General features: G+C 43.2%; 1 protein-coding gene across 1 annotated transcript in view; it reads right to left on the bottom strand.

Annotated features, from left to right (window-relative positions):
* Positions 1–20,414, bottom strand: part of LOC135505224 (ATP-binding cassette sub-family C member 3-like) — a 35,596-nt gene extending 15,182 nt beyond the window's left edge. The window contains 13 exon segments of the mRNA XM_064924406.1: positions 17–83; positions 1,474–1,561; positions 2,238–2,384; positions 2,594–2,797; positions 5,160–5,252; positions 5,657–5,818; positions 6,036–6,213; positions 7,006–7,245; positions 17,255–17,386; positions 17,645–17,706; positions 18,026–18,151; positions 19,485–19,616; positions 20,264–20,414. Coding sequence (XP_064780478.1) covers positions 17–83; positions 1,474–1,561; positions 2,238–2,384; positions 2,594–2,797; positions 5,160–5,252; positions 5,657–5,818; positions 6,036–6,213; positions 7,006–7,245; positions 17,255–17,386; positions 17,645–17,706; positions 18,026–18,151; positions 19,485–19,616; positions 20,264–20,266 — 1,634 coding nt within the window. The 5' untranslated portion in view covers positions 20,267–20,414.
* Positions 20,415–23,855: the final 3,441 nt, after the last annotated feature.

Genomic DNA, 23,855 nt, shown 5'->3' with positions numbered 1-23,855 from the left:
CAACTCACTAACTTACTTGTGCAGAGCAGGAGGATCTTGTTTTGCCCAGGTGAACTTCCCGTTGGCAACAGTCACTGAGCTATCTGAAGGGGAGAACACAGTGTAAGAATGAAAGGCAGTTAGGAAAAGACCAATCGTGACACAGCATTACCAAACTGAAAGCATATATTCAAACTGAGGTAATGTTTTTGGCTGTACCGTACCAGGGTGAGACGGTTCCAGTTTGGAGTAGGAGGGCCAGGCACTGATCTTTACAATGAAAACTGTTGACACAGCAGTAACTCTCTGCTATGTTTTATAGATATATTTCATACAAATCTTAACCTTGTGACCATTCTATGTATCTGTGGTTTGTCGTGTAGGTTGAGAGGGGTGCATCTTGGCTATAAAAGATCTTTGTACTTTCTGATGTCACTTTCAATGGTTCATTAGAAATGGCGCATCGTTGAAAGTCAAAAAGGCTATTGCCAAAGCTCTTATTATTAAAGACGTAGCGTAAGTATAACTCTGACTGCCGTGTGAAGTTTGTAACTCTCCTCGTTTGGTAAAGCAGAAATAAGCCACCACACTGTACACTGTGGAACCTCTGTGTCTAACTCCCTTAAGTCACCTCAAGGTAGAGCCCAAAATGTTTTATATTACAAAAGCCAAGAGTAATGACTACAGTATGCAGAACCAAAATGTATTACAAACCCCGCCCCCCCTCCCCCCATTGTTACTTATTGAAAACGCAACCGTCACAATAATGGCAGATGGGGGAACCATGGCAACGGCCAACGTCCGCATGACTTATCAGAAACATAGACCATTAGAATGACTCAACAGAAACATAGACCATTAGAATGACTCAACAGAAACAAACCATTAGAATGACTCAACAGAAACAAACCATTAGAATGACTCAACAGAAACAAACCATTAGAATGACTCAACAGAAACAGACAATTAGAATGACTGAACAGACAATTAGAATGACTCAACAGACCATTAGAATGACTCAACAGACCATTAGAATGACTCAACAGACCATTAGAATGACTCAACAGACCATTAGAATGACTCAACAGACCATTAGAATGACTCAACAGACCATTAGAATGACTCAACAGACCATTAGAATGACTCAACAGACCATTAGAATGACTCAACAGACCATTAGAATGACTCAACAGACCATTAGAATGACTCAACAGACCATTAGAATGACTCAACAGACCATTAGAATGACTCAACAGACCATTAGAATGACTCAACAGAAACAGACAATTAGAATGACTCAACAGAAACAGACCATTAGATTGCCTCAGAGGCCCTGTCCCATTAGCTTTTCTTTATCCTATCCCTTCATGTCAGTGAAAAGCCTATGGCCTATCAGAACACCCTAGGGAGTGAAATGGAACCAGCCCAGCCAAGTTTGATCTGATTTCTTGGTCAGCTTGGGCTGGTTCTTTGGTCAGCTGCATCCATGTTTACCTGTGGCTGTGTTATTCCTGTCCACAGACTCTGGGTCCAGCTCTTCATGACTCAGGAAGTCCTGGATACGCTTCAGAGACACGCTGGCCTGATGAGAAGCTACAGAGTCAACACAATACTCACGTACAGGAGGAGTGACAGAAGGGGTAAGAGGAGGAGCAGAGTGAGGAGGAGAAGGAGCAGAGTGAGGTGAGGAGGAGCAGAGTGAGGTGAGGAGGAGGAGCAGTAGAGTGAGGAGGAGGAGCAGAGTGATAGGAGGAGGAGCAGCAGAGTGAGGAGGAGGAGCAGAGTGATAGGAGGAGGAGGAGCAGAGTGATAGGAGGAGGAGCAGCAGAGTGAGGAGGAGGAGGAGCAGAGTGATAGGAGGAGGAGGAGCAGAGTGATAGGAGGAGGAGGAGCAGAGTGATAGGAGGAGGAGAGTGATAGGAGGAGGAGGAGCAGAGTGAGGAGGAGGAGGAGCAGAGTGATAGGAGGAGGAGGAGCAGAGTGATAGGAGGAGCAGAGTGATAGGAGGAGGAGGAGCAGAGTGATAGGAGGAGGAGGAGCAGAGTGATAGGAGGAGCAGGAGGAGGAGGAGCAGAGTGAGGAGGGGGAGGAGCAGAGTGATAGGAGGAGGAGGAGCAGAGTGAGGAGGATGAGAGTGATAGGAAGAGGAGAGTGAGGAGGAGGAGGAGCAGAGTGATGAGAGTGATAGGAGGAGCAGAGTGAGGAGAAGCAGGGGAGTGAGGAGGAGCAGGAGAGTGAGGAGGAAGAGGGGAGCCTACCTGTACAACGCTACTGATGACTTGGGGCAGCATATTGAGAGGGAACCGTAAGATGTTAAACAGAGACAAAGACACAAAGGCTTTCTCCGCATCTAAAATGTTATTTTTATCCACTGTCACGTACACTGCAAACGTCATCAAGGCAACCTGAGGAGACATTAACAGAAAATAAATAATGGAAGTAGATCCTCTGGGCAGCTCATGGGTCTGCACTACAGCTGTCAGAGTGTACTCACTTCCTCTAAAAGAACCAATGTTAGTCATCTTAGAAATATTACAGAGTTGTTCTTCCTTATGCAAACATGGTATATAGTGTACAACAAGGACAATATAGATGCTGTGTGTGTGTCCCGTACTAGGAATGGTGCGCTGGTCCAGGCCATGGTCGACAGAGCACCGAGGTAGGCCGTCTTGCGGAGCACATTGAGCTCTTTCTGTCTGATCTCCAGAACCTTCTCTTTAAAGGAGTTCTCCCAAGCATACAGCTTCAACACTTTGATCCCGTTCAGAATCTCGTTCATCAGTTTGATGCGAGCGTCCTTGTAATGCATCTGCTCCACCTGAGAGATAGGGGGGTGGGGGGGAGAGGGGGGGAGAGGGGGAGAGAGAGAGAGAGGGGGGTAGAGGGGGGAGAGAGAGGGGGGAGGTAGAGGACAACACTACTTTAGAGAGCATATTCACTGTTGATGTTTTTTCAGATTTCAAGGGAAAATACAGTATTTTACACTCATTAATAGAGGCTTTGATAGTTTTTGTATTTATTAAGGATCCCCATTAGTTCCTGCCAAGGCAGCAGCTACTCTCCCTGGGGTTTATTAAGGATCCCCATTAGTTCCTGCCAAGGCAGCAGCTACTCTTCCTGGGGTTTATTATGGATCCCCATTAGTTCCTGCCAAGGCAGCAGCTACTCTTCCTGGGGTTTATTATGGATCCCCATTTAGTTCCTGCCAAGGCAGCAGCTACTCTTCCTGGGGTTTATTATGGATCCCCATTAGTTCCTGCCAAGGCAGCAGCTACTCTTCCTGGGGTTTATTATGGATCCCCATTAGTTCCTGCCAAGGCAGCAGCTACTCTTCCTGGGGTTTATTATGGATCCCATTTAGTTCCTGCCAAGGCAGCAGCTACTCTTCCTGGGGTTTATTATGGATCCCCATTAGTTCCTGCCAAGGCAGCAGCTACTCTTCCTGGGGTTTATTATGGATCCCATTTAGTTCCTGCCAGTTACACTTCCTGGGGTTTATTATGGATCCCATTTAGTTCCTGCCAAGGCAGCATCTACTCTTCCTGGGGTTTATTATGGATCCCATTTAGTTCCTGCCAAGGCAGCAGCTAATCTTCCTGGGGTTTATTATGGATCCCATTTAGTTCCTGCCAAGGCAGCAGCTACTCTTCCTGGGGTTTATTATGGATCCCCATTAGTTCCTGCCAAGGCAGTGTTATATGTGTTACATGACATAACACATTTCTCAACACATTAAGTTTGCTCCCTCAGGCCACTACTTTACTACCACATATCTACAATACATAATCCATGTGTAAGTGTGTAGAGTGCATGTCTTATCATGTGTGTGTGTATGTGTGTCTATTCCCAGTCCCAGCTGTTCCATCAGGTGCATTTTTATCTGTTTTTTATTAAAATCTGATTCTACTACTTGCATCATTTACCTGATGTAGTCATGGCTCTATGTAATACTGTGCGCCTCCCATAGTCTGTTCTTGACTTGGGGATTGTGACGAGACCTCTGGTGGCATGTCTTGTGGTGTATGCATGGGTGTCCAAGTAGTTTTAACAGACACCACGGCGCATTCAGCATGACAACACTTCTTACAAAAACAAGTAGTGATGAAGTCAATCTCTCCTCGAATTTGAGCCATGAGAGATTTACATGCATATTATTAAAGTCAGTTCTCCCTATACATTTCAGGGCCAGTCTTGCTGCCCTGTTCTGTAATTTTCCACATTGTGGCACCTGACTGAACAGCAGTCCAGGTGTGATAACTATAACTAACGTAACTATGGCGTGTAGGACCTGCCTTGTTGATAGTGTTGTTAAGAAGGCAGAGCAACGCTTTATTATGGACAGACTTTTCCTCATCCTAGCTACTGTTGTATCAATATGTTTTGACCATGACAGTTTACAATCCAGGATTACCCCAAGCAGTTTATTCTCCTCAACTTGCTCAAATTCCACATTATTAAAACAAGCTTTAGTTGAGGTTTAGTGAATGATATTTCCAAAATACAATGCTTTTAGTTTTTGAAATATTTTCCTTGCCACCCATTCTGAAACTAACTGGAGCTCTCTGTTAAGGGTGGCAGTGATTTCACTCGCTGTAGTAGCTGACGTATATAGTGTTGAGTCATGCGCATACATAAACACAATGGCTCAAAGCCAGGTAACTCTTTATCCACAATATAGCAGGGGGTGTAAAGCCATAACACATACGTTTTCCAGCAGCAGACTACAATAGTTTACAGTAAAATAGCATTGTATCTGGTCAAACACATTTTTTTCCCCAAAAAAAGTTTACTTAGCGTTGCTAACAGACTGCTTGGTCAGCTCTTTGAGCCAGTAAAGTGGGCTTTACTATTCTTGGGAAGCGGAATTATTTTTTGCTTCTCTCCAGGCCTGAGGGCACATACTTTCTAGTAGGCTTAGATTGAAGATATGGTTGCTCAAAATACAAAAAAGGCAGAGTTTGAAGCACAGTAGTACAAACTCACATCAGATCTATACAGGGCTTTGTTGTTGGACCCTTAGCATTTATGTGGTAAAAAGTTGGGCACATTGACCCTTAGATTAAACAACCAACTTATTTTCTATGAGACTTTATCATCTTAATAACAATCATCACCACCACTTCTTCAACTCCTTGTCCCCAACGATAAGCCCTCAGAGTAGCAGAGGGAGCTATGTATACCTGGTAGGCTCGTGTCCTCACAGCGATGGCAGCATTTAAAGGAATCAGGAGGATCATCACAGCAACACCAGCCAGCACTGACGGACCCAGGTTCTACAACACAGAAACAAAATCATGACCAACCAACACAGAGACAAGGCGTGGCCAACCAACACAGAGACAAGGCGTGACCAACCAACACAGAGACAAGGCGTGACCAACCAACACAGAGACAAGGCGTGACCAACCAACACAGAGACAAGGCGTGACCAACCAACACAGAAACAAATAATGACCAATCAACACAGAAACAAATCATGACCGATCAACACAGAAACAAATCATGACCAATCAACACAGAAACAAATCATGACCAATCAACACAGAGATGGACCCTGGTTCAACAACACAGACAGACATGACTAATCAACACAGATGTCATTAGATCTACATCCCCTATGTACTAGTTATTCTATGGCGGACTAATAAATCCACCTCCATGGTAAGAACCCACCCACCTGCCACAGGAAGTATAGCGCCAGTATGATCTGAAGTGGGGCGGACCACAGCATGTTGAGAAAGGTGGTGAGATCCATGAAGCGCTGAGCGTCCACTGACATCAGGTTGACTATCTCTCCCACTGTAGATGTACGCTTGGCCGCGTTCGTGATGATCAGAGACTAGGGGGAGAGAACCGAGAAAGAGAGAGATCGAGGCAGAACAGAAGATAGCGAGAGAGATTCAGTACTTTCGCCACTGTAGTGAATGTGTGTTTGCGTGAATACATGCATATGGGTATGTGCGTGCATGCTTCTCTGTGTGTGTGTATGCTTATGTGTGTGTGTGTGTGTGTGTGTGCATGCCTCTGTGTGTGTGAGAGATTCTGCCTGTGTGTACCTTCCTGTAGATAGCTCCTATGATGGCGGTGCGGAGCCTCATCCCGGTGACGAAGCAGTACTGGAAGTGTTGGTGCAGGATGAGGGTCTGGAGGAAGGCTGTGAAGAACATGAGGATTGCCAGGGCATAGCCCCACCAGGTGGGAGCTTCCTTCTGCTTCGTGAACGAGATCAATAAACTAGTGAGAGAGAGCGAGATCAAATGGAAATACATTGTTAATGTATTATTACTGTTAAGAAAATGTCTTGCAGCATAACATACTGAATATATACAAATAATATGTGATCTGTAAGTACAATGAGCAAAGGGCAAGCCCTAGAACGAAGGACATAAAACAAGCAAAGGAAGGTGCAGTTTTTCCATTACGAGCTAACCACCATGACACCCATGTGGTTTATGGAAAGATATATGATCTACCTAACAATCTATCACTGTCTCTTCTCTCCAGGAAATAAATCATTAATAAACCCCTCTTTACGACACACACAGAGAGGGTTTATGTTTATCACAGAAAAGAGGCCGTCATTCAAATACACACCCAGTCATGATCGCCTACACCGGGAAGACATTTACACGTTGGCTTTGCATAACATACAAATAAGACCATAAGAACGAAAAACGAACACCATGCAAAACTTTTTTTTTTTTTGAGAAAACGAGAGACCATGATAGATTGTTAGGTAGATAATTTCCTTCCATAAACCACATAGGTAAATACTGTCCAGGTACTTGGAAACACTGTGGTAACGAGAGGAACAATGTTGTCCTGTCACCCTGTAAAGTTACAAGGGAACAAATGCTCCTATGATGGGTCTGAAAGAGGAACTACAGCAGTTATATTGAAATATCTCACAGATCTTTACTCAGAACTTCAAATTCTATTCAGGCCCACGTTCAGCGTGTTCATCTTGACATATAGGCTTCAAACAGCTTCATAAGGGGTTATAATGCTTCGTGGTGCTCTACTTACCTGAGGAGCTGTGGGTTGACGAAGGTGATGAGGTCCTGTAGGAGTTTAAAGGCAGATCCGATGAGGAAGTAGGGTCCAAAAGCCTTGATGAGGGAGCGGAGGAAGGAGGGCTTCTTGGGGGTTTTCTTTTTGGACAGCAACACCTCCACCTCCTCAGGACTGTTCTCCCCCTCTACGTGGTTGGACTCTCCCGCTGGCGGAGGCTTGGAGTACAGAGCCTGGGTGGACCGGTCCTCAGCACTGTGGAGAAAATGGCAGGAAATGAGTTTCCAGTAGAAGAAGCATTCATCAAATTCAACTTTTTCCTTGAAGTTAGCAGATATATTGTATATGTCTGAATGTGGAGGGTTAGATTTCAATAGAGGATTAATCAATGAAACCTTCACCCTCCTTCACACCCCCAATTACAAGCTTAGGTCTCTCCTTCATATGACATCACTATTCCTTCTGTAAACTGAAGGTAAAACCAGACAGAACTTGGCAGGGAAAGAAAGGTGGGAAGGAAAGAGAAGGAAGGAAAGAAGGGAAGGAAGGGAAAGAAGGAAGGAAAGAGAAGGAAGGGAAAGAAGGAAAGATAAGGAAGGGAAAGAAGGAAAGAAGGAAGGGAAAGAAGGAAAGAAGGAAGGGAAAGAAGGAAGGAAGGAAGGGAAAGAAGGAAGGAAGGAAGGGAAAGAAGGAAGGAAGGAAGGAAGGAAGGAAGGAAAGAAGGAAGGAAAGAAGGAAGGAAAGAAGGAAGGAAGGAAGGAAGAAGGAAGGAAAATAAGGAAGGGAAAGAAGGAAGGAAGGAAGGAAGGAAGGGGAAAGAAGGAAGAGAAAGAAGGAAGGAAAGAAGGGAAAGAAGGAAGGAAGGAAGAGAAAGAAGGAAGGGAAAGAAGGAAGAAGGAAAGAAGGAAGGAAGGAAGGAAGGAAGGAAGGAAGGAAGGAAGGAAGGAAGGGAAAGAAGAAAGGAAGGAAGGAAGGGAAGGAAAGAAGGAAAGAAGGAAGGAAAGAAGGAAGGGAAAGAAGGAAGGGAAAGAAGGAAGGAAGGAAAAGAAGGAAGGAAGGAAAAGAAGGAAGGAAGGACGGAAGGAAGGAAGGGAAAGAAGGAAGGAAGGAAGGGAAAGAAGGGAAAAAAGGGAAAGAAGGAAGGAAGGAAGGAAGGAAAAGAAGGAAGGAAGGAAGGGCCTTCAAAGAAGGAAGGAAGTGGGGCCCAGGGAAAGAAGGAAGGAAAAACCTTTTGAAGGGGAAGGAAGGAATGAAGGAAAAGGGAAAGAAGGAAGGGGAATACTGTAAATTATGAATTGGAAAAGAAGGATTTTCAATGGTATGATGACAGACAAGCTGAAGTAATGGAACAGTGGGACCCATGGCTGTGGCATTGACAAGCTGAAGGAATGGAACTGTGGGGCCCATGACTGTGTGGCCCCCACAAGCTGAAGTAATGGAACTGTGGGACCCATGGCTGTGGCATTGACAACCTGAAGTAACGGAACAGTGGGACCCATGGCTGTGGCATTGACAACCTGAAGTAATGGAACTGTGGGACCCATGGCTGTGGCATTGACAACCTGAAGTAATGGAACAGTGGGACCCATGGCTGTGGCATTGACAACCTGAAGTAATGGAACAGTGGGACCCATGGCTGTGGCATTGACAACCTGAAGTAATGGAACAGTGGGACCCATGGCTGTGGCATTGACAAGCTGAAGTAATGGAACAGTGGGACCCATGGCTGTGGCATTGACAACCTGAAGTAAACAGTGGAACACAACCTGTGGAACAGACCCATGGCTGTGGCATTGACAACCTGAAGTAATGGAACAGTGGGACCCATGGCTGTGGCATTGACAACCTGAAGTAATGGAACAGTGGGACCCATAGCTGTGGCATTGACAACCTGAAGTAATGGAACAGTGGGACCCATGGCTGTGGCATTGACAAGCTGAAGTAATGGAACAGTGGGACCCATGGCTGTGGCATTGATAACCTGAAGTAATGGAAGAGTGGGACCCATGGCTGTGGCATTGACAACCTGAAGCAGAAAGTTGTTTTGGGCTAAAAGTTTATGCTCTAGCAATTTCGTTTGACAAGCTTTCTGGTTGCTTTTGATAAGTTAAAAGGGGAAGACAATGTATATTTTCACTTTGAGAAAAACATAAATCCAATCAATTATTAAGATGGTAGGATTGAAATGTTTTATAAAAAATGGCAGGTAGTTTCTGTTTAGAGCAGAAAGACGGTTTAATCTGGTTACCAGCCGGAGTTTGAAAGCCAGACTTTCACTCCACTGCTTTCCAGGCAAGTTCCAGTCTTTTTCCACTCACTGCAGCAGCCTGTTGGAAAGCATGATGTGAACACTGCACCAATGTTCTATACTTCATACTGATCTGTACTGTGAATTAATTCAGTCTTTGATACTAGCATGCCCACTTAGCATATGACATCCTTCAGGCATCTTGTTTTGGAGGGGGTGGGGGGGGGGTCCTCAGTCTTTTTTTTTTTTTGGTGAGGTCTGGACCGGAGTAGATTTAGCAAGTGACATCAATAAGGGATCATAGCTTTCACCTGGATTCACCTGGTCAGTCTATGTCATGGAAAGAGCAGGTGTTCCTAATGTTTAGTATACTCAGTGTAAATCAATCACAGGAGATTGGTGGCATGTTAATTGGGGAGGGCGGGCTCGTGGAAATTGCTGGAGTGGAATAGTATCAAAAACATCAAACACATGGGTTGATGCCATTCCATTAAAACTTCTTTGGGATAGGGGGCAGCAATTTCACTTTTGCATGAATAAGTTTCCCAGAGTAAACGGCCTGTTCCTCAGTCCCAGATGCTAATATATGCATATTATTATTAGTATTGGATAGACAACACTCTGAAGTTTCAGTTTCTAAAACTGTTTGAATGATGTCTGTGAGTATAACAGAACTCATATGGCAGGCAAAAATGTGAGAAAAAAATCCAAAGAGGAAGTGTGAAATCTGAGGTTTGTAGTTTGAATACACAGTGGGATATGGGTCATTTTGCACTTCCTACGGCTTCCACTAGATGTCAACAGTCTTTAGAACATTGTTTCAGGCTTCTAATGTGAAGGGGGTGGGGGGGGGGGTGAATGAGAGCTGATTGAGTCAGAGGTCTGGCAGCATTTGACCATTTATGATAAAAACATCCTAAAGATTGATTCTATACTTAGTTTGACAAGTTTGTACGACCTGTAATATAACTTCTGGAACTTTTCGTCCAACGTTCGGCTGGACCTGAACGCGCGTTTGGATTTGTTTACCAAACACCCTAACAAAAGAAGCCATTTGGACATAAATGATGAACTTTATCGAACAAATCAAACATTTATTGTGGAACTGAGATTCCTGGGAGTGCATTCTGATGATCATCAAAGGTAAGTGAAAATTGATAAGGCTATTTCTGACTAATGTTGACTCCACAACATGGCGGGGGTCTGTATGGCTTGTTTTTGTGTCTGAGCACCGTACTCAGATTATTGCATGGTATGCTTTATCTAAAGTTCCATGCATAACACTTGAATTTACATCAACATGTATAATGAGTATTTCTGTGAATTGATGTGGCTCTCTGCAAAAATCACAGCATGTTTTTGTACTACTGAACATAACACACCAATGCAAAATGAGATTTTTGGATATAAATATGCACTTTATCGAACAAAACATACATGTATTGTGTAACATGAGTGTCATCCGATGAAGATCATCAAAGGTTAGTGATTAATTTTATCTCTATTTGTGCTTTTTGTGACTCCTCTCTTTGGCTGGAAAAATGGCTGGGTTTCTCTGTGACTTGGTGGTGACCTAACAATCGTTTGTGGAGCTTTCGCGGTAAAGCATTTTTGAAATCAGACACTGTGGCTGGATTAACGAGAATTCTATCTTTAAAATGGTGCCTAATACTTGTATGTTTGAGAAATTTGATTTATGGGATTTCTGTTGATTTATATTTGGCGCCCTGCAATTTCATTGGCTGTTGGCGAGAGGTTCCGCTAGTCCGAGACAGGTTAATGCCGTTCCAGCCATTATTATGAGCCGTCCTCCCCTCAGCAGCCTCCACTGAAATCAATCCTCGTGTGACTTGGATTCAAAAGGATAAGTGCCTGGTGCAATAATAAAATGGTGTGAGGAAACTCTTGCCCCTGTTAACACCCATCCAATGTGTTTTTAAATTCAGTAGAATAATCATCTTTACCGTTATACGTGACAAAGACCGAGGAAAATACAACAAATTAAGTCAGTTGACATGTTTATGTAATATTAGAGACGGACTGTTTTCAAATTCAGAAAAACAGCTGCAACAACATAAGCACAACACTTCTTCACAAATCTATAATTTCACAGCCAGAAAGTGTTGTGTGTGTGTGTGTGTTTTCTGGTTTATCTTCAAGAAGACTCTGCGTTCTAGAGAAGTGGTCATTCGGTTTCTCAAGCCTGATGACAGTTGGAATATTCTATCCAATAAGGCTTGGGATGCAAGGGGCAGAAGCCAGATCCAGTACCACAGGACACAGCTTTGGATAAACAGCCTGCCAGCACTGGAGAAGGGACTCTCAAAACGCCTCCCTTTACCTCTTCCAGGTATTTTTGCAGCTCACAGAGGGCACTAAATGCCCTGCCAGGTTGACCCTCCGGCTGGACAATGACCTCTGACACAATCTTCGATGTGAGGAAGCTATATATCTAATGCACTTTGGTCAAGACGCTTGCTGGATTCATCTTCCTGGGGTCCTGCTGCTCCATGTTTGTACTCTCTGATTTGCTGAAGTACAAAAGCTTCTGCTTCCCTCATCAGTGGCTCTGTTGAGCAAAGTGTCAGAGACACACTTGGATCCATCAGGCATGCTGCAGCAGGGGTTGGATCAAAGTTGGCTGCCAGAGGATTCGGTATGCATGCGAAGTGCTCACAGTGACTTCAGGAGGACATGTGCCAACTGTTTTGCAACAGTAGTTGACTGCAAGTGTGCCTCACGTTTGAGAAAGCTTGGCACCACATCAGACAGTGATTGGCTGTCAGCTTGAAGTTGGTCAGTATGGATTGCGAACTGCTCAAGCAACTTCACAAGCTGTTCTAGCTTGGCCCAGTCATGTGCCGTGCTCGCCCTCAAATTTCTTCCCTGTTAGCTACAGAGCAAATGTGTATATAAAAAATATATAAAATGGATGGGTCTGTGGACCCATAGACTCCAAAACAGTGTTAAATTAACATACTGCTTAGTTTAAAGCCTTATTAAAATATTTCCCAGAGTGCCTTGCCTTTCTAGTAAATTGTAAAGTTACCATCCATGACTGTATTTGTTAGTGACAGATAAGGTTGTTGAATTCATCCATTTTCAGTCCTATGGACTTCACCAAGTGAAAGCCTAAGAGAATATGTTATCATAAAAAATTAAATAAAAATATTCAATTGCATAAGGCCTTATTTTAAGGGCCTAGATTTACCCCATTTTGTATTTTTGTTAACTTTTATTTATTCAGGGGACCCCAATGAGATCAGGGTCTCATTTACAATGGTGTCCTTAGGACATTGATACAACAAATTCCAAATTAACTACAAATGACAGAATCAACACATCTTCAAAACACCACAAATAAAAATGATTTACATTCAACCCCATTAAATGAACTCAACATTAAAGTCCTAAACTGCTCTAGAGGCACCACTGTCAAGATGTAGGGAGCTATTTCAAAAATGAAGGGGGGGGCACTAAAACTGAAGGCGTATTTACCTAGAAGTGAAGTTCGGTAAGTCAGACGGTTGTGTAGCAGAGCTTTGTAAACAAAACGGGAGTAATTAAGTCATCTACGGGACTTTAATGAGGACCAGCCTACCTTTTGATACAGGATGCATTAATGCATATTAAAACAGTCCCTTGCAATAAAGCGAAGAGTGCTATGGTAGACGGCATCCAAAGTTAAGTAGTAGTGGCTGCTGCGTTCCGATGACTGTGGTGACAGCATTTAAGAACTGGCAGGAAAGTTGACTGTACAATCTGCTTCCTGCTGTTTAGGGAGAGGAAAGATTTTTCTATAAAAGAAGCCTACTTAAATCTCAGCTTCTTAACTAGCTCATCCGTATGTTTTTTTTGAAAGAGACAGAATTAAGATATACAACAATTTGAATATTTATTCACCTGTAACTTGCATTCAGAATGTCATTCATAATGACTGCCAGAGTTAGGAACACCGTGAGGAGACTACCTAAGGAATCTAAACTGGAACAAACATTTCAGTAAGGAGGTGAAAAAAAAATCTAACTGATTGGATTCATTTAGAAAAGTGTTATTTATCTTTGTGTATGTTAAGACAAATCAAATGTACATGCAAACATAGATATTGAAACAAACAATTTAAAAAAAATCTACCTACAATAAAGCTTGCTGGGAAATATGATAATGATGGGTGAGGTTTTGGTTCAAAGTGATGTGTATGAGTTTCTGTATTAGGCCCCTGTATTAGGGTAAATCTCAACCCCATAGAAAATCTTTGGAGGGAGTTGAAAGTCTGTGTTGCCCAGCAACAGCCCCAAAACGTCACTGCTCTAGAGGAGATCTGCATGGGGGAATGGGCCAAAACACCAGCAACAGTGTGTGAAAACCTTGTGAAGACTTACAGAAAACATTTGACCTCTGTCATTGCCAACAAAGGGTATATAACAAAGTATTGGAGATAAACTTTTGTTATTGACCAAATACTTATTTTCCACCATAATTTGCAAATAAATTCATTAAAAATCCTACAATGTGATTTTCTGGATTTTTTTCTCTCATTTTGTCTGTCATAGTTGAAGTAAGAAATTACAGGCCTCATCTTTTTAAGAGGGAGAACTTGCACAATTGGTGGATGACTAAATACTTTTTTGCCCCACTGTATAGTCATGGGTTGTAAGCCTACAATTTACACGAAAGACAAGGCACTCTGGGAAATATTTAAATAAGGCTTTACACTAAGCCATGTGTCTCTATTCCGGAGTCTATATGGGTCCATAGATGCAACACGATCAGTGTTGATTTAACACCGTCAGTGATTATTTTTTTGGTTTTCAACACTGGAGAATTCCATGCAAGTTTTAAAGCTTTTGAAAAAAACGTGACAGATGAGATCAATAATAAATATTCTGTTGCAATTTCCAGTTGGCTCTTCTTTCCTATTAAGTGGTATAATGCTTACTTCATTGAGAATGTGCAGCTGGAGAAAATTTGGTCATAGAATCAATGATCGAAAAATACCTGATTTCAAAGTCCGGACAATACGTATTTTCACCTTTTCATTTAGCACCTAAAATGGACGTTTCAATGCCTGGAAAATACTTATAAAAGATGTCTTTTCAACGTAATTTTGCAAACTGGGTGACTTCTCTCTCCTTTTGTCATTTCCAACCAAGACCGGAGATGAAAAGACACTTGCTGCTCACTGCAGTGGTTTCTATCCTAACAAAAGGTGCTGCTCACTGCAGTGGTTTCTATCCTAACAAAAGTCATTGGTTTCTAACCTAACAAAAGGTGCTGCTCAAGATCCTAACAAAGGTGCTGCTCCCTGCAGATGAAAAGGTGCTGCTCACTGCAGTGGTTTCTATCCTAACAAAGGTGCTGCTCACTGCAGTGGTTTCTATCCTAACAAAAGGTGCTGCTCACTGCAGTGGTTTCTATCCTAACAAAAGGTGCTGCTCACTGCAGTGGTTTCTATCCTAACAGAAGGTGCTGCTCACTGCAGTGGTTTCTATCCTAACAAAAGGTGCTGCTCACTGCTGCTCACTGTGGTTTCTATCCTAACAAAAGGTGCTGCTCAAGTGGTTTCAAACAAAAGGTGCTGCTCACTGCAGTGGTTTCTAACCTCACTAACAAAAGGTGCTGTTGCAGTGGTTTCTACAAAAAGGTGCTGCTCACTGCAGTGGTTTCTATCCTAACAAAAGGTGCTGCTCAAGTGGTTTCTATCCTAACAAAAGGTGCTGCTCACTGCAGTGGTTTCTATCCTAACAAAACTGCAGTGCTAACCTAACAAAAGCTCACTGCAGTGGTTTCTATCCTAACAAAAGGTGCTGCTCACTGCACTGTGGTTTCTATCCTAACAAAAGGTGCTGCTCACTGCAGTGGTTTCTATCCAAAAGGTAAGTGGTTTCAAACAAAAGGTGCTGCTCACTGCAGTGGTTTCTATCCTAACAAAAGGTGCTGCTCACTGCAGTGGTTTCTATCCTAACAAAAGGTGCTGCTCACTGCAGTGGTTTCTATCCTAACAAAAGGTGCTGCTCACTGCAGTGGTTTCTATCCTAACAAAAAGGTGCTGCTCACTGCAGTGGTTTCTATCACGCTCGCACACGTACACTCCAGTACTCAGAGCTCATAAAAACAAATCACCACATCTCTCAACTGTTCTGGGAAAGAGTTGAAAAGGGAAACTACTGTTGACTTAGGCTGTGTAACCTTAAACATGAGAAACCATTCTCTACACATTCATACTACTGGGTCAATATTGTTGTAAAAACGGAAAATAAGGAAAGAAGGGAAGTGATTTTTAAACAGTAAAAAATTACTAATTAAAAAATGTTATTGGAATTTGCAGGTTTCTCTTTTCTTTGTACCTAGAAGTAGTGAAATAATTGGAAGCCTTTGAGATAAGCATCACCAAATAGAATGTGTTCCAGGAAAGACTAAGGAAATTGAGCAATGGTATACCCAATGTTCATGTTGACGTTAATCTCTCCCTCCCTGTGAGCCTTGGCCTGCTCCACATTCCTGTCTCCCTCCCTCTGTTCCACCCTACATCCCTTGCCTCCCTCTCTCTCCCCAACTCTCCCTCCAAGCCTTGGCCTGTCTAGAGTGTCAGGTAGGGTGGAGGTGATATGGTCCTTGACTAGTCTCTCAAAGCACTTCATGATGACGGAAGTGAGTGCTACGGGGCGGTAGTCGTTTAGCACAGTTACCTTAGTTTTCTTGGGAACAGGGACAATGGTGGCCCTCTTGAAGCATGTGGGAACAGCAGACTGAGATAAGGATTGATTGAATATGTCTGTAAACACACCAGCCAGCTGGTCTGCGCATGCTCTGAGGGCGCGGCTGGGGATGCCGTCTGGGCCTGCAGTCTTGCGAGGGTTAACATGTTTAAACATTTTACTCACGTCGGCTGCAGTGAAGGAGAGTCCGCATGTTTTGGTTGCGGGCCGTGTCAGTGGCACTGTATTGTCCTCAAAGCGGGCAAAAAAGTTATTTAGTCTGCCTGGGAGCAAGACATCCTGGTCCGTGACGGGGCAGGTTTTCTTTTTGTAATCCGTGATTGACTGTAAACCCTGTCACATACCTCTCGTGTCTGAGCCGTTGAATTGCGACTCTACTTTGTCTCTATACTGACGCTTAGCGGAGGGAATAGCTACACTGTTTTTATTCGGTCACCTTGCCCTGGTTAAAAGCAGTGGTTCGCGCCTTCAGTTTCACGCGAATGCTGCCATCAATACACGGTTTCTGGTTTACGAATGTTTTAATCATTGCTATGGGAACGACATCTTCAAACAGCCATCACTAGCACAGAGAGGCGGCAGCCTACATACAGACTTGATATCATTGGCCACTTTAATAAATGGAACACTAGTCACTTTAATAATGCCACTTTAATGAATGTTTACATTTCTCACATTACTCATCTCATGTGTATATACTGTATACTGCATCCTTCACTATCTATTCTATACTGTCTATTGCATCTTAGCCGCTCTGTCACTGCTCATCCATATATTTTATACTTATATATTCTCATCACATTCCTATAGTAGATTGTGTGTATTAGGTTGTGTTGTGGAATTGTTAGGTATGACCTGTTAGATACTGCTGCACTGTTGGATCTAGAAGCATAAGCATTTTACTACACTCACAATCACATCTACTAACCATGTGTATGTGACCAATCACATCTACTAACCATGTGTATGTGACCAATCACATCTACTAACCATGTGTATGTGACCAATCACATCTACTAACCATGTGTATGTGACCAATCACATCTACTAACCATGTGTATGTGACCAATCACATCTACTAACCATGTGTATGTGACCAATAACATCTACTAACCATGTGTATGTGACCAATAACATCTACTAACCATGTGTATGTGACCAATAACATCTACTAACCATGTGTATGTGACCAATAACATCTACTAACCATGTGTATGTGACCAATCACATCTACTAACCATGTGTATGTGACCAATAAGATTTGTCTCCCTCCCTCCCGCTCTCCCTCCCTACCTACCGGTGAGCCTTGATCTGCTCCAGGTCCCACTCTCTCAGCAGCTTGGGGACAACCTCCTCTGAGCTGTCCCTCTTGTTCAGTGACCACAGGTCTTTGGCTTCCAGAGGGTTCTTATAGCCTTTGATAGCCATGCTGGGACAGGGAGGGACACAACGTGAAACTTTATCAGTATCCATGGAAACCATTGCACAGAGAGAAGACTGCTGTTTGCAGTTCTATTCATTATTGATCAAATGTACCAATTAATTGAATAACATATGTGAATATGAAGTAGCTACAAGCCATACAAATATATAGGACTGACACAATGATGATGAACGGGACATACTTGTTATATATATATATATATATGTGTGTGTGTGTATGTGTGTATGGGGGAAATGGTTTTACCTAGTGAACCACCAGAAGGTCATTGTGGAGAGGAAGCCAGCGGTCGATTGAGGACAAGGATTCTGAGGAGAAAATAACAGAGTAAGAAGACACACACACACACTGGCCTGTGTGTTTTTACTATCGTTGTGGGGACCAGAAGTCCTCACAAGAATAGTAAAACAAGAAAGTATTCAGACAAGTGAGGACATTTCACCAGCCCCCACAAAGAAAAAGGCTATTTTAGGCTCACGGGTTACAATTAGGGTTACGGGTTAGGAGTTAAGGTTAGGAATTTGGGGTTAAAGTTAGGAAAAATCTGATTTTGAATGGGAATCAATTGTTTGGTGCCCACGAGGAAAGTAAAACAAACGTGTGTGTGTGTGTGTGTGTGTGACTCACGGGGTCTGTGTCGACATTGGAGAAAAGGGGGGGTTTCTCATTGAAGCAGCAGAGGATCAGCTGTGATACAACCAGACTGAAGTAGAGATAGAAGGTGATGAAACGCAGCTTGTCTGGAATCTCACTCTGAAACACAAGACAGGAGAAATACTTGATTGACCCGTTGGAGGACATTGTGTGATGAAAGCCATTTCTTAAAAGGAGTTTGACGGACACTAAAGCTGGGTGAACATGATCGTGGCCTCGATTTGTCTGTTCCAGACAAGTTTTTTAGATCTGAGACACAAATCAAAGTGTATTTGTCACGTGTGCCGAATACAACAGGTGTAGTAGACCTTACAGTGAAATGCTTACTTACAGGCTCTAACCAATTGTGCAAAAAAGGAATGTGTGCGTGCGTGTGTGCTTAGGTAAAGAAATAAAACAGTAAAAATACATTTGAAAATAAGAGAAGCAAGGCTATATACAGACACTTGTTTCATTTTACCGGCAATTCCCTTGTGGTGTGAGATGTGCAACAACAAGTTTTGACAACGGTGATGAGCAATCTCCAATGAGAGATCTGAAGTTCACAAGCTATGTTATTCAATTCAGAACACTGGACAACAGACCTACTATTTCTCTCCCTGTCTCTCTCCCTCACACTTCCTCCCCCTTGCTCTCGCCACACAGCCTCATCCCTGCCTAACCCCCCAAAACAACGTCCCTGCCATAAATCCCCAAAACAACGTCCCTGCTTAAATCCCCAAAACAACGTCCCTGCTTAAATCCCCAAAACAACGTCCCTGCTTAAATCCCCAAAACAACGTCCCTGCCATAAATCCCCAAAACAACGTCCCTGCCATAAATCCCCAAAACAACGTCCCTGCCTAACCCCCAAAACAACGTCCCTGCTTAAATCCCCAAAACAACGTCCCTGCCATAAATCCCCAAAACAACGTCCCTGCCATAAATCCCCAAAACAACGTCCCTGCTTAAATCCCCAAAACAACGTCCCTGCTTAAATCCCCAAAACAACGTCCCTGCCATAAATCCCCAAAACAACGTCCCTGCTTAAATCCCCAAAACAACGTCCCTGCCATAAATCCCCAAAACAACGTCCCTGCCATAAATCCCCAAAACAACGTCCCTGCCATAAATCCCCAAAACAACGTCCCTGCCATAAATCCCCAAAACAACGTCCCTGCCATAAATCCCCAAAACAACGTCCCTGCCATAAATCCCCAAAACAACGTCCCTGCCATAAATCCCCAAAACAACGTCCCTGCCATAAATCCCCAAAATAACGTCCTTGCCTAGACAACCGTAACCTCTTTAGCTAGGAAAGGAGGGAGGAGAGGGAGAGAATGATGGAGACGGGACGGGACACCTTTTGAGAGAGGCAAGGGATGAGAGAGGCAAGGGATGAAGGAGAGAGCTGGAGACATCAGAAAGTAAAAAGGGGGAACCTTGATCTCACCTTGGCCTGTAGGATCTTGGAGCGGAAAGGCACGATGGCACAGAGCACCGACAGGAACCAGAATATAAAGAGAATCCCTGAAGACTGGACCCCTCTCAACCTCTCAAACTGGATCAGAAACGTAGCTAGCAACTGAGGCAGAGAGGAGATGGAGGGGTTGAGTTAACACGATTTAGATAAGCACAGAAACACAAAAGGGCATGTAAGGATCATCTCAGCGCTCTCTCCTTTGCTCACTTAAGCATAGGGTGTGAGAGAGAGAGAGAGAGAGAAACCATTGTGAACCAACACAGCAACTGCTCTACAATGATGCCTGAGAATAACATCAAGTTCAATAGGCTTACTTTCTACAGCGTAGCATTACTGTTAAGGCTACTGGAATACAATGACAACCTAATCATCTACCAGCATAACGACACATGATGGATTGACTCTCTATGACAAGTTACGTAAACATGCATCCACCTCACGCACAACCTCCCGCCCTCATAGAATTAACTCAAAATTAATGTTTACGACCACAAATAACAATAACTGTAAGTGAGCCTGTGTTTATAAACTCCTGCATTGCTTTTGTGGTAGTCGGTACCATGCAGGTGTTTAAAAAACACAAAAAAATATACATTTGACAACCCTACCCTATTTTGGACCACCCCAGTGAATGTTGAACTGTCCCTAAGCAACAAGACCCCAAAAATAAGGTATTTTTTTCCAGAAAGTGAGTTGAATGCTGTACTGTCTGTTTACAACGCCACGTCCTGTCGGTTGTGTACGCGTACCATGGTAATGCCGACCACCAGCGGGGTAACGAAGTAGATGGGCGGCCGTGTGTCCCCCTGATGCAGCTCATGGAAGGTGCCGAAGAGATCTGCCCAACACACGATCCACAACAGCAACGCAATTACCTAGAGGAGGAGAGGGAGATCGAGAGAAAGACAGAGACCCAAAACTGAGCAGGAGTCATTTATTCAAAACACATCTAAAGTGTCTGAACAAGGTTGTATGTATGTCTTCTCCCAGTACTGGTCATTAGCCTGTCTGATAAACATTTCCACTATTGCCTTATCGTGGATTAACTAACTAATATAATATGGGCACGACACAGGAAATTAATCTCCAAACAGGATTGCATCGAGGAAGACAGAGAGATGGAGAAGGAGAGATGGAGACAGAGAAGGAGATGGCGACAGAGAGACAGAGATTAAGGAAAGCTTTGACTATGTACAGACTCAGCGAGCATAGCCTTGCTATTGAGAAAGGCCGCCGTAGGCAGACATGGCTCTCAAGAGAAGACAGGCTATGTGCTCACTGCCCACAAAATGAGGTGGAAACTGAGCTGCACTTCCTAACCTCCTGCCCAATGTATGACCATATTAGAGACATATTTCACTCAAATTACACAGATCCACAAAGAATTCGAAAACAAATCCAATTTTGATAAACTCCCATATCTACTGGGTGAAATTCCACAGTGTGCCATCAGAGCAGCAAGATTTGTGACCTGTTGCCACGAGAAAAGGGCAACCAGTGAAGAACACACACCATTGTAAATACAACCCATATCTATGCTTATTTATTTTATCTTGTGTCCTTTACCATTTGTACATTGTTAAAACACATACATATATATATATACATATATATATACATATATACACATACATATATACACATACACATATACACACACACACACACATATATATACATACACACACACACACACATATACACACACACACACACACACATACATACATACATACATACATACATATATACATATATATATATATATATATATACATAGTGTTTTAACAATGTACAAATGGTATATATATATATATATATAAAATATGACATTTGTAATGTCTTTATTGTTTTGAAACTTCTGTATGTGTGATGTTTACTGTTAATTTTTATTGTTTCTTTCACTTTATATATTCACTTTATATATTATCTACCTCACTTGCTTTGGCAATGTTAACACATGTTTCCCATGCCAATAAAGCCCTTGAATTGAATTGAAAGAGAGATGGAGACAGAGAGAGATGGAGACAGCAGCCCAGTGTGTGGTGTGAGAGAGACAGAGAGACAGATAGATGGAGACAGCAGCCCAGTGTGTGGTGAGAGAGAGACAGAGATATGGAGACAGCAGCCCAGTGTGTGGTGAGAGAGAGACAGAGAGACAGGGAAATGGAGACAGCAGCTCAGTGTGTGGTGAGAGACAGAGAGACAGACAGATGGAGACAGCAGCCCAGTGTGTGGTGAGAGAGAGACAGACAGATGGAGACAGCAGCCCAGTGTGTGGTGTGAGAGAGACAGACAGATGAAGACAGCAGCCCAGTGTGTGGTGTGAGAGAGACAGACAGATGGAGACAGCAGCCCAGTGTGTGGTGAGAGACAGAGAGACAGGGAAATGGAGACAGCAGCTCAGTGTGTGGTGAGGACAGGATGAGACGGAGAGACAGAGACAGACAATGGAGACAGCAGCCCAGTGTGTGGTGTGAGAGAGACAGACAGATGAGCAGCCCAGTGTGTGGTGTGAGACAGATGGAGACAGCAGCCCAGTGTGTGGGTCTGTGAGAGAGTAGACCAGATGGACACAGACCAGTCATGGTGTGAGAGATGATGGAGACAGCAGCCCAGTGTGTGGTGACTTCCACAGATCAGAGATAGACAGAGTATGTCAGACTTCCACGGAGAGATAGTCAGCTTCCAGCCCAGTAGTGTGACTTCCACGTGTGGTCCTGTAGACTTCCACAGCTGCTAACTCATTACATTTTGACTCTGTTGAGGATAGTCCTGGACATCATGATGTAACCCATGTTGTTCCTCTGGACGAGATAGAAGATGTAGATAGTCCTGGGGCAAGCCAGCCACAGGCACACATTACATAGAGATAGTCCTGTATGACAGAGATAGTCACTGACAGCTGGAAACATTCCGGAAGGTCTGGGCTGTCTGTGTGGAGCGTCTGATTGGCTACCTGGAATCAAATAAGATGGCAACCAATGGGATGAGACCAATACCTTGTAAATGGCAAATCATCAAACAAATATCCAGTGGGGCCAATCTGAATGACCCTACAGTCAGAACCTGTGAGGACAATTACATAGGATAGTCCTGTAGACTTCCAGTGCTACTTTAGCACTGAGATAGTCCTGTAGCCTGCTACTTTACTCATTACATAGGAATAGTCCTGGTGTCATGAAGTCCTGTAACTTAACCAGGTCCTTAGTTTGCTACTTTACTCATTACATAGAGATAGTCCTGTAGACTTCACGGCTGCTACTTTACTCATTACATAGAGATAGTCCTGTAGACTTCCACAGAGATAGTCCTGTAGACTTCCACAGCTGCTCTTTACTCATTACCAGTAGTGTATATTATCAGTAGTCAATTCTACTTTACTCATTACATAGAGATAGTCCTCCCACAGCTGCTACTTTACTCATTACATAGACCCCTGACTTTACCATTACAGGTCATGTTTTACTCATTACATAGAGATAGTCCTGTAGACTTCCACAGGCTACTTTACTCATTACATAGAGATAGTCCTGTAGACTTCCATGCTACTTTACTCATTACGTAGATAGAGATAGTCCTGTAGACTTCCACAGCTGCTACTTTACTCATTACATAGAGATAGTCCTGTAGACTTCCACGGCTGCTACTTTACTCATTACATAGAGATAGTCCTGTAGACTTCCACAGCTGCTACTTTACTCATTACATAGAGATAGTCCTGTAGACTTCCACGGCTGCTACTTTACTCATTACATAGAGATAGTCCTGTAGACTTCCACGGCTGCTACTTTACTCATTACATAGAGATAGTCCTGTAGACTTCCACTTTACTCATTACGGCCTGTAGACTGCTGCTACTTTACTCATTACATAGAGATAGTCCTGTAGACTTCCACTGCTACTTTACTCATTACATAGAGATAGTCCTGTAGACTTCCACGGCTGCTACTTTACTCATTACATAGAGATAGTCCTGTAGACTTTACCACGTAGCTGCTACTTTACTCATTACATAGAGATAGTCCTGTAGACTTCCACGGCTGCTACTTTACTCATTACATAGAGATAGTCCTGTAGACTTCCACGGCTGCTACTTTACTCATTACATAGAGATAGTCCTGTAGACTTCCACAGCTGCTACTTTACTCATTACATAGAGATAGTCCTGTAGACTTCCACTTTACTCATTACATAGAGATAGTCCTGCTTCCACTTTACTCATTACATAGAGATAGTCCTGTAGACTTCCATAGAGATAGTCGGCTGCTACTTTACTCATTACATAGAGATAGTCCTGTAGACTACGTCTACTTTACTCATTACATAGAGATAGTCCTG

Source organism: Oncorhynchus masou, chromosome 18 (assembly GCF_036934945.1).
Source record: "Oncorhynchus masou masou isolate Uvic2021 chromosome 18, UVic_Omas_1.1, whole genome shotgun sequence".
Lineage (NCBI taxonomy): Eukaryota > Metazoa > Chordata > Actinopteri > Salmoniformes > Salmonidae > Oncorhynchus > Oncorhynchus masou.
Note: the sequence above shows the minus strand (reverse complement) of the source record. Positions and strands in the feature narration are given on the sequence as shown.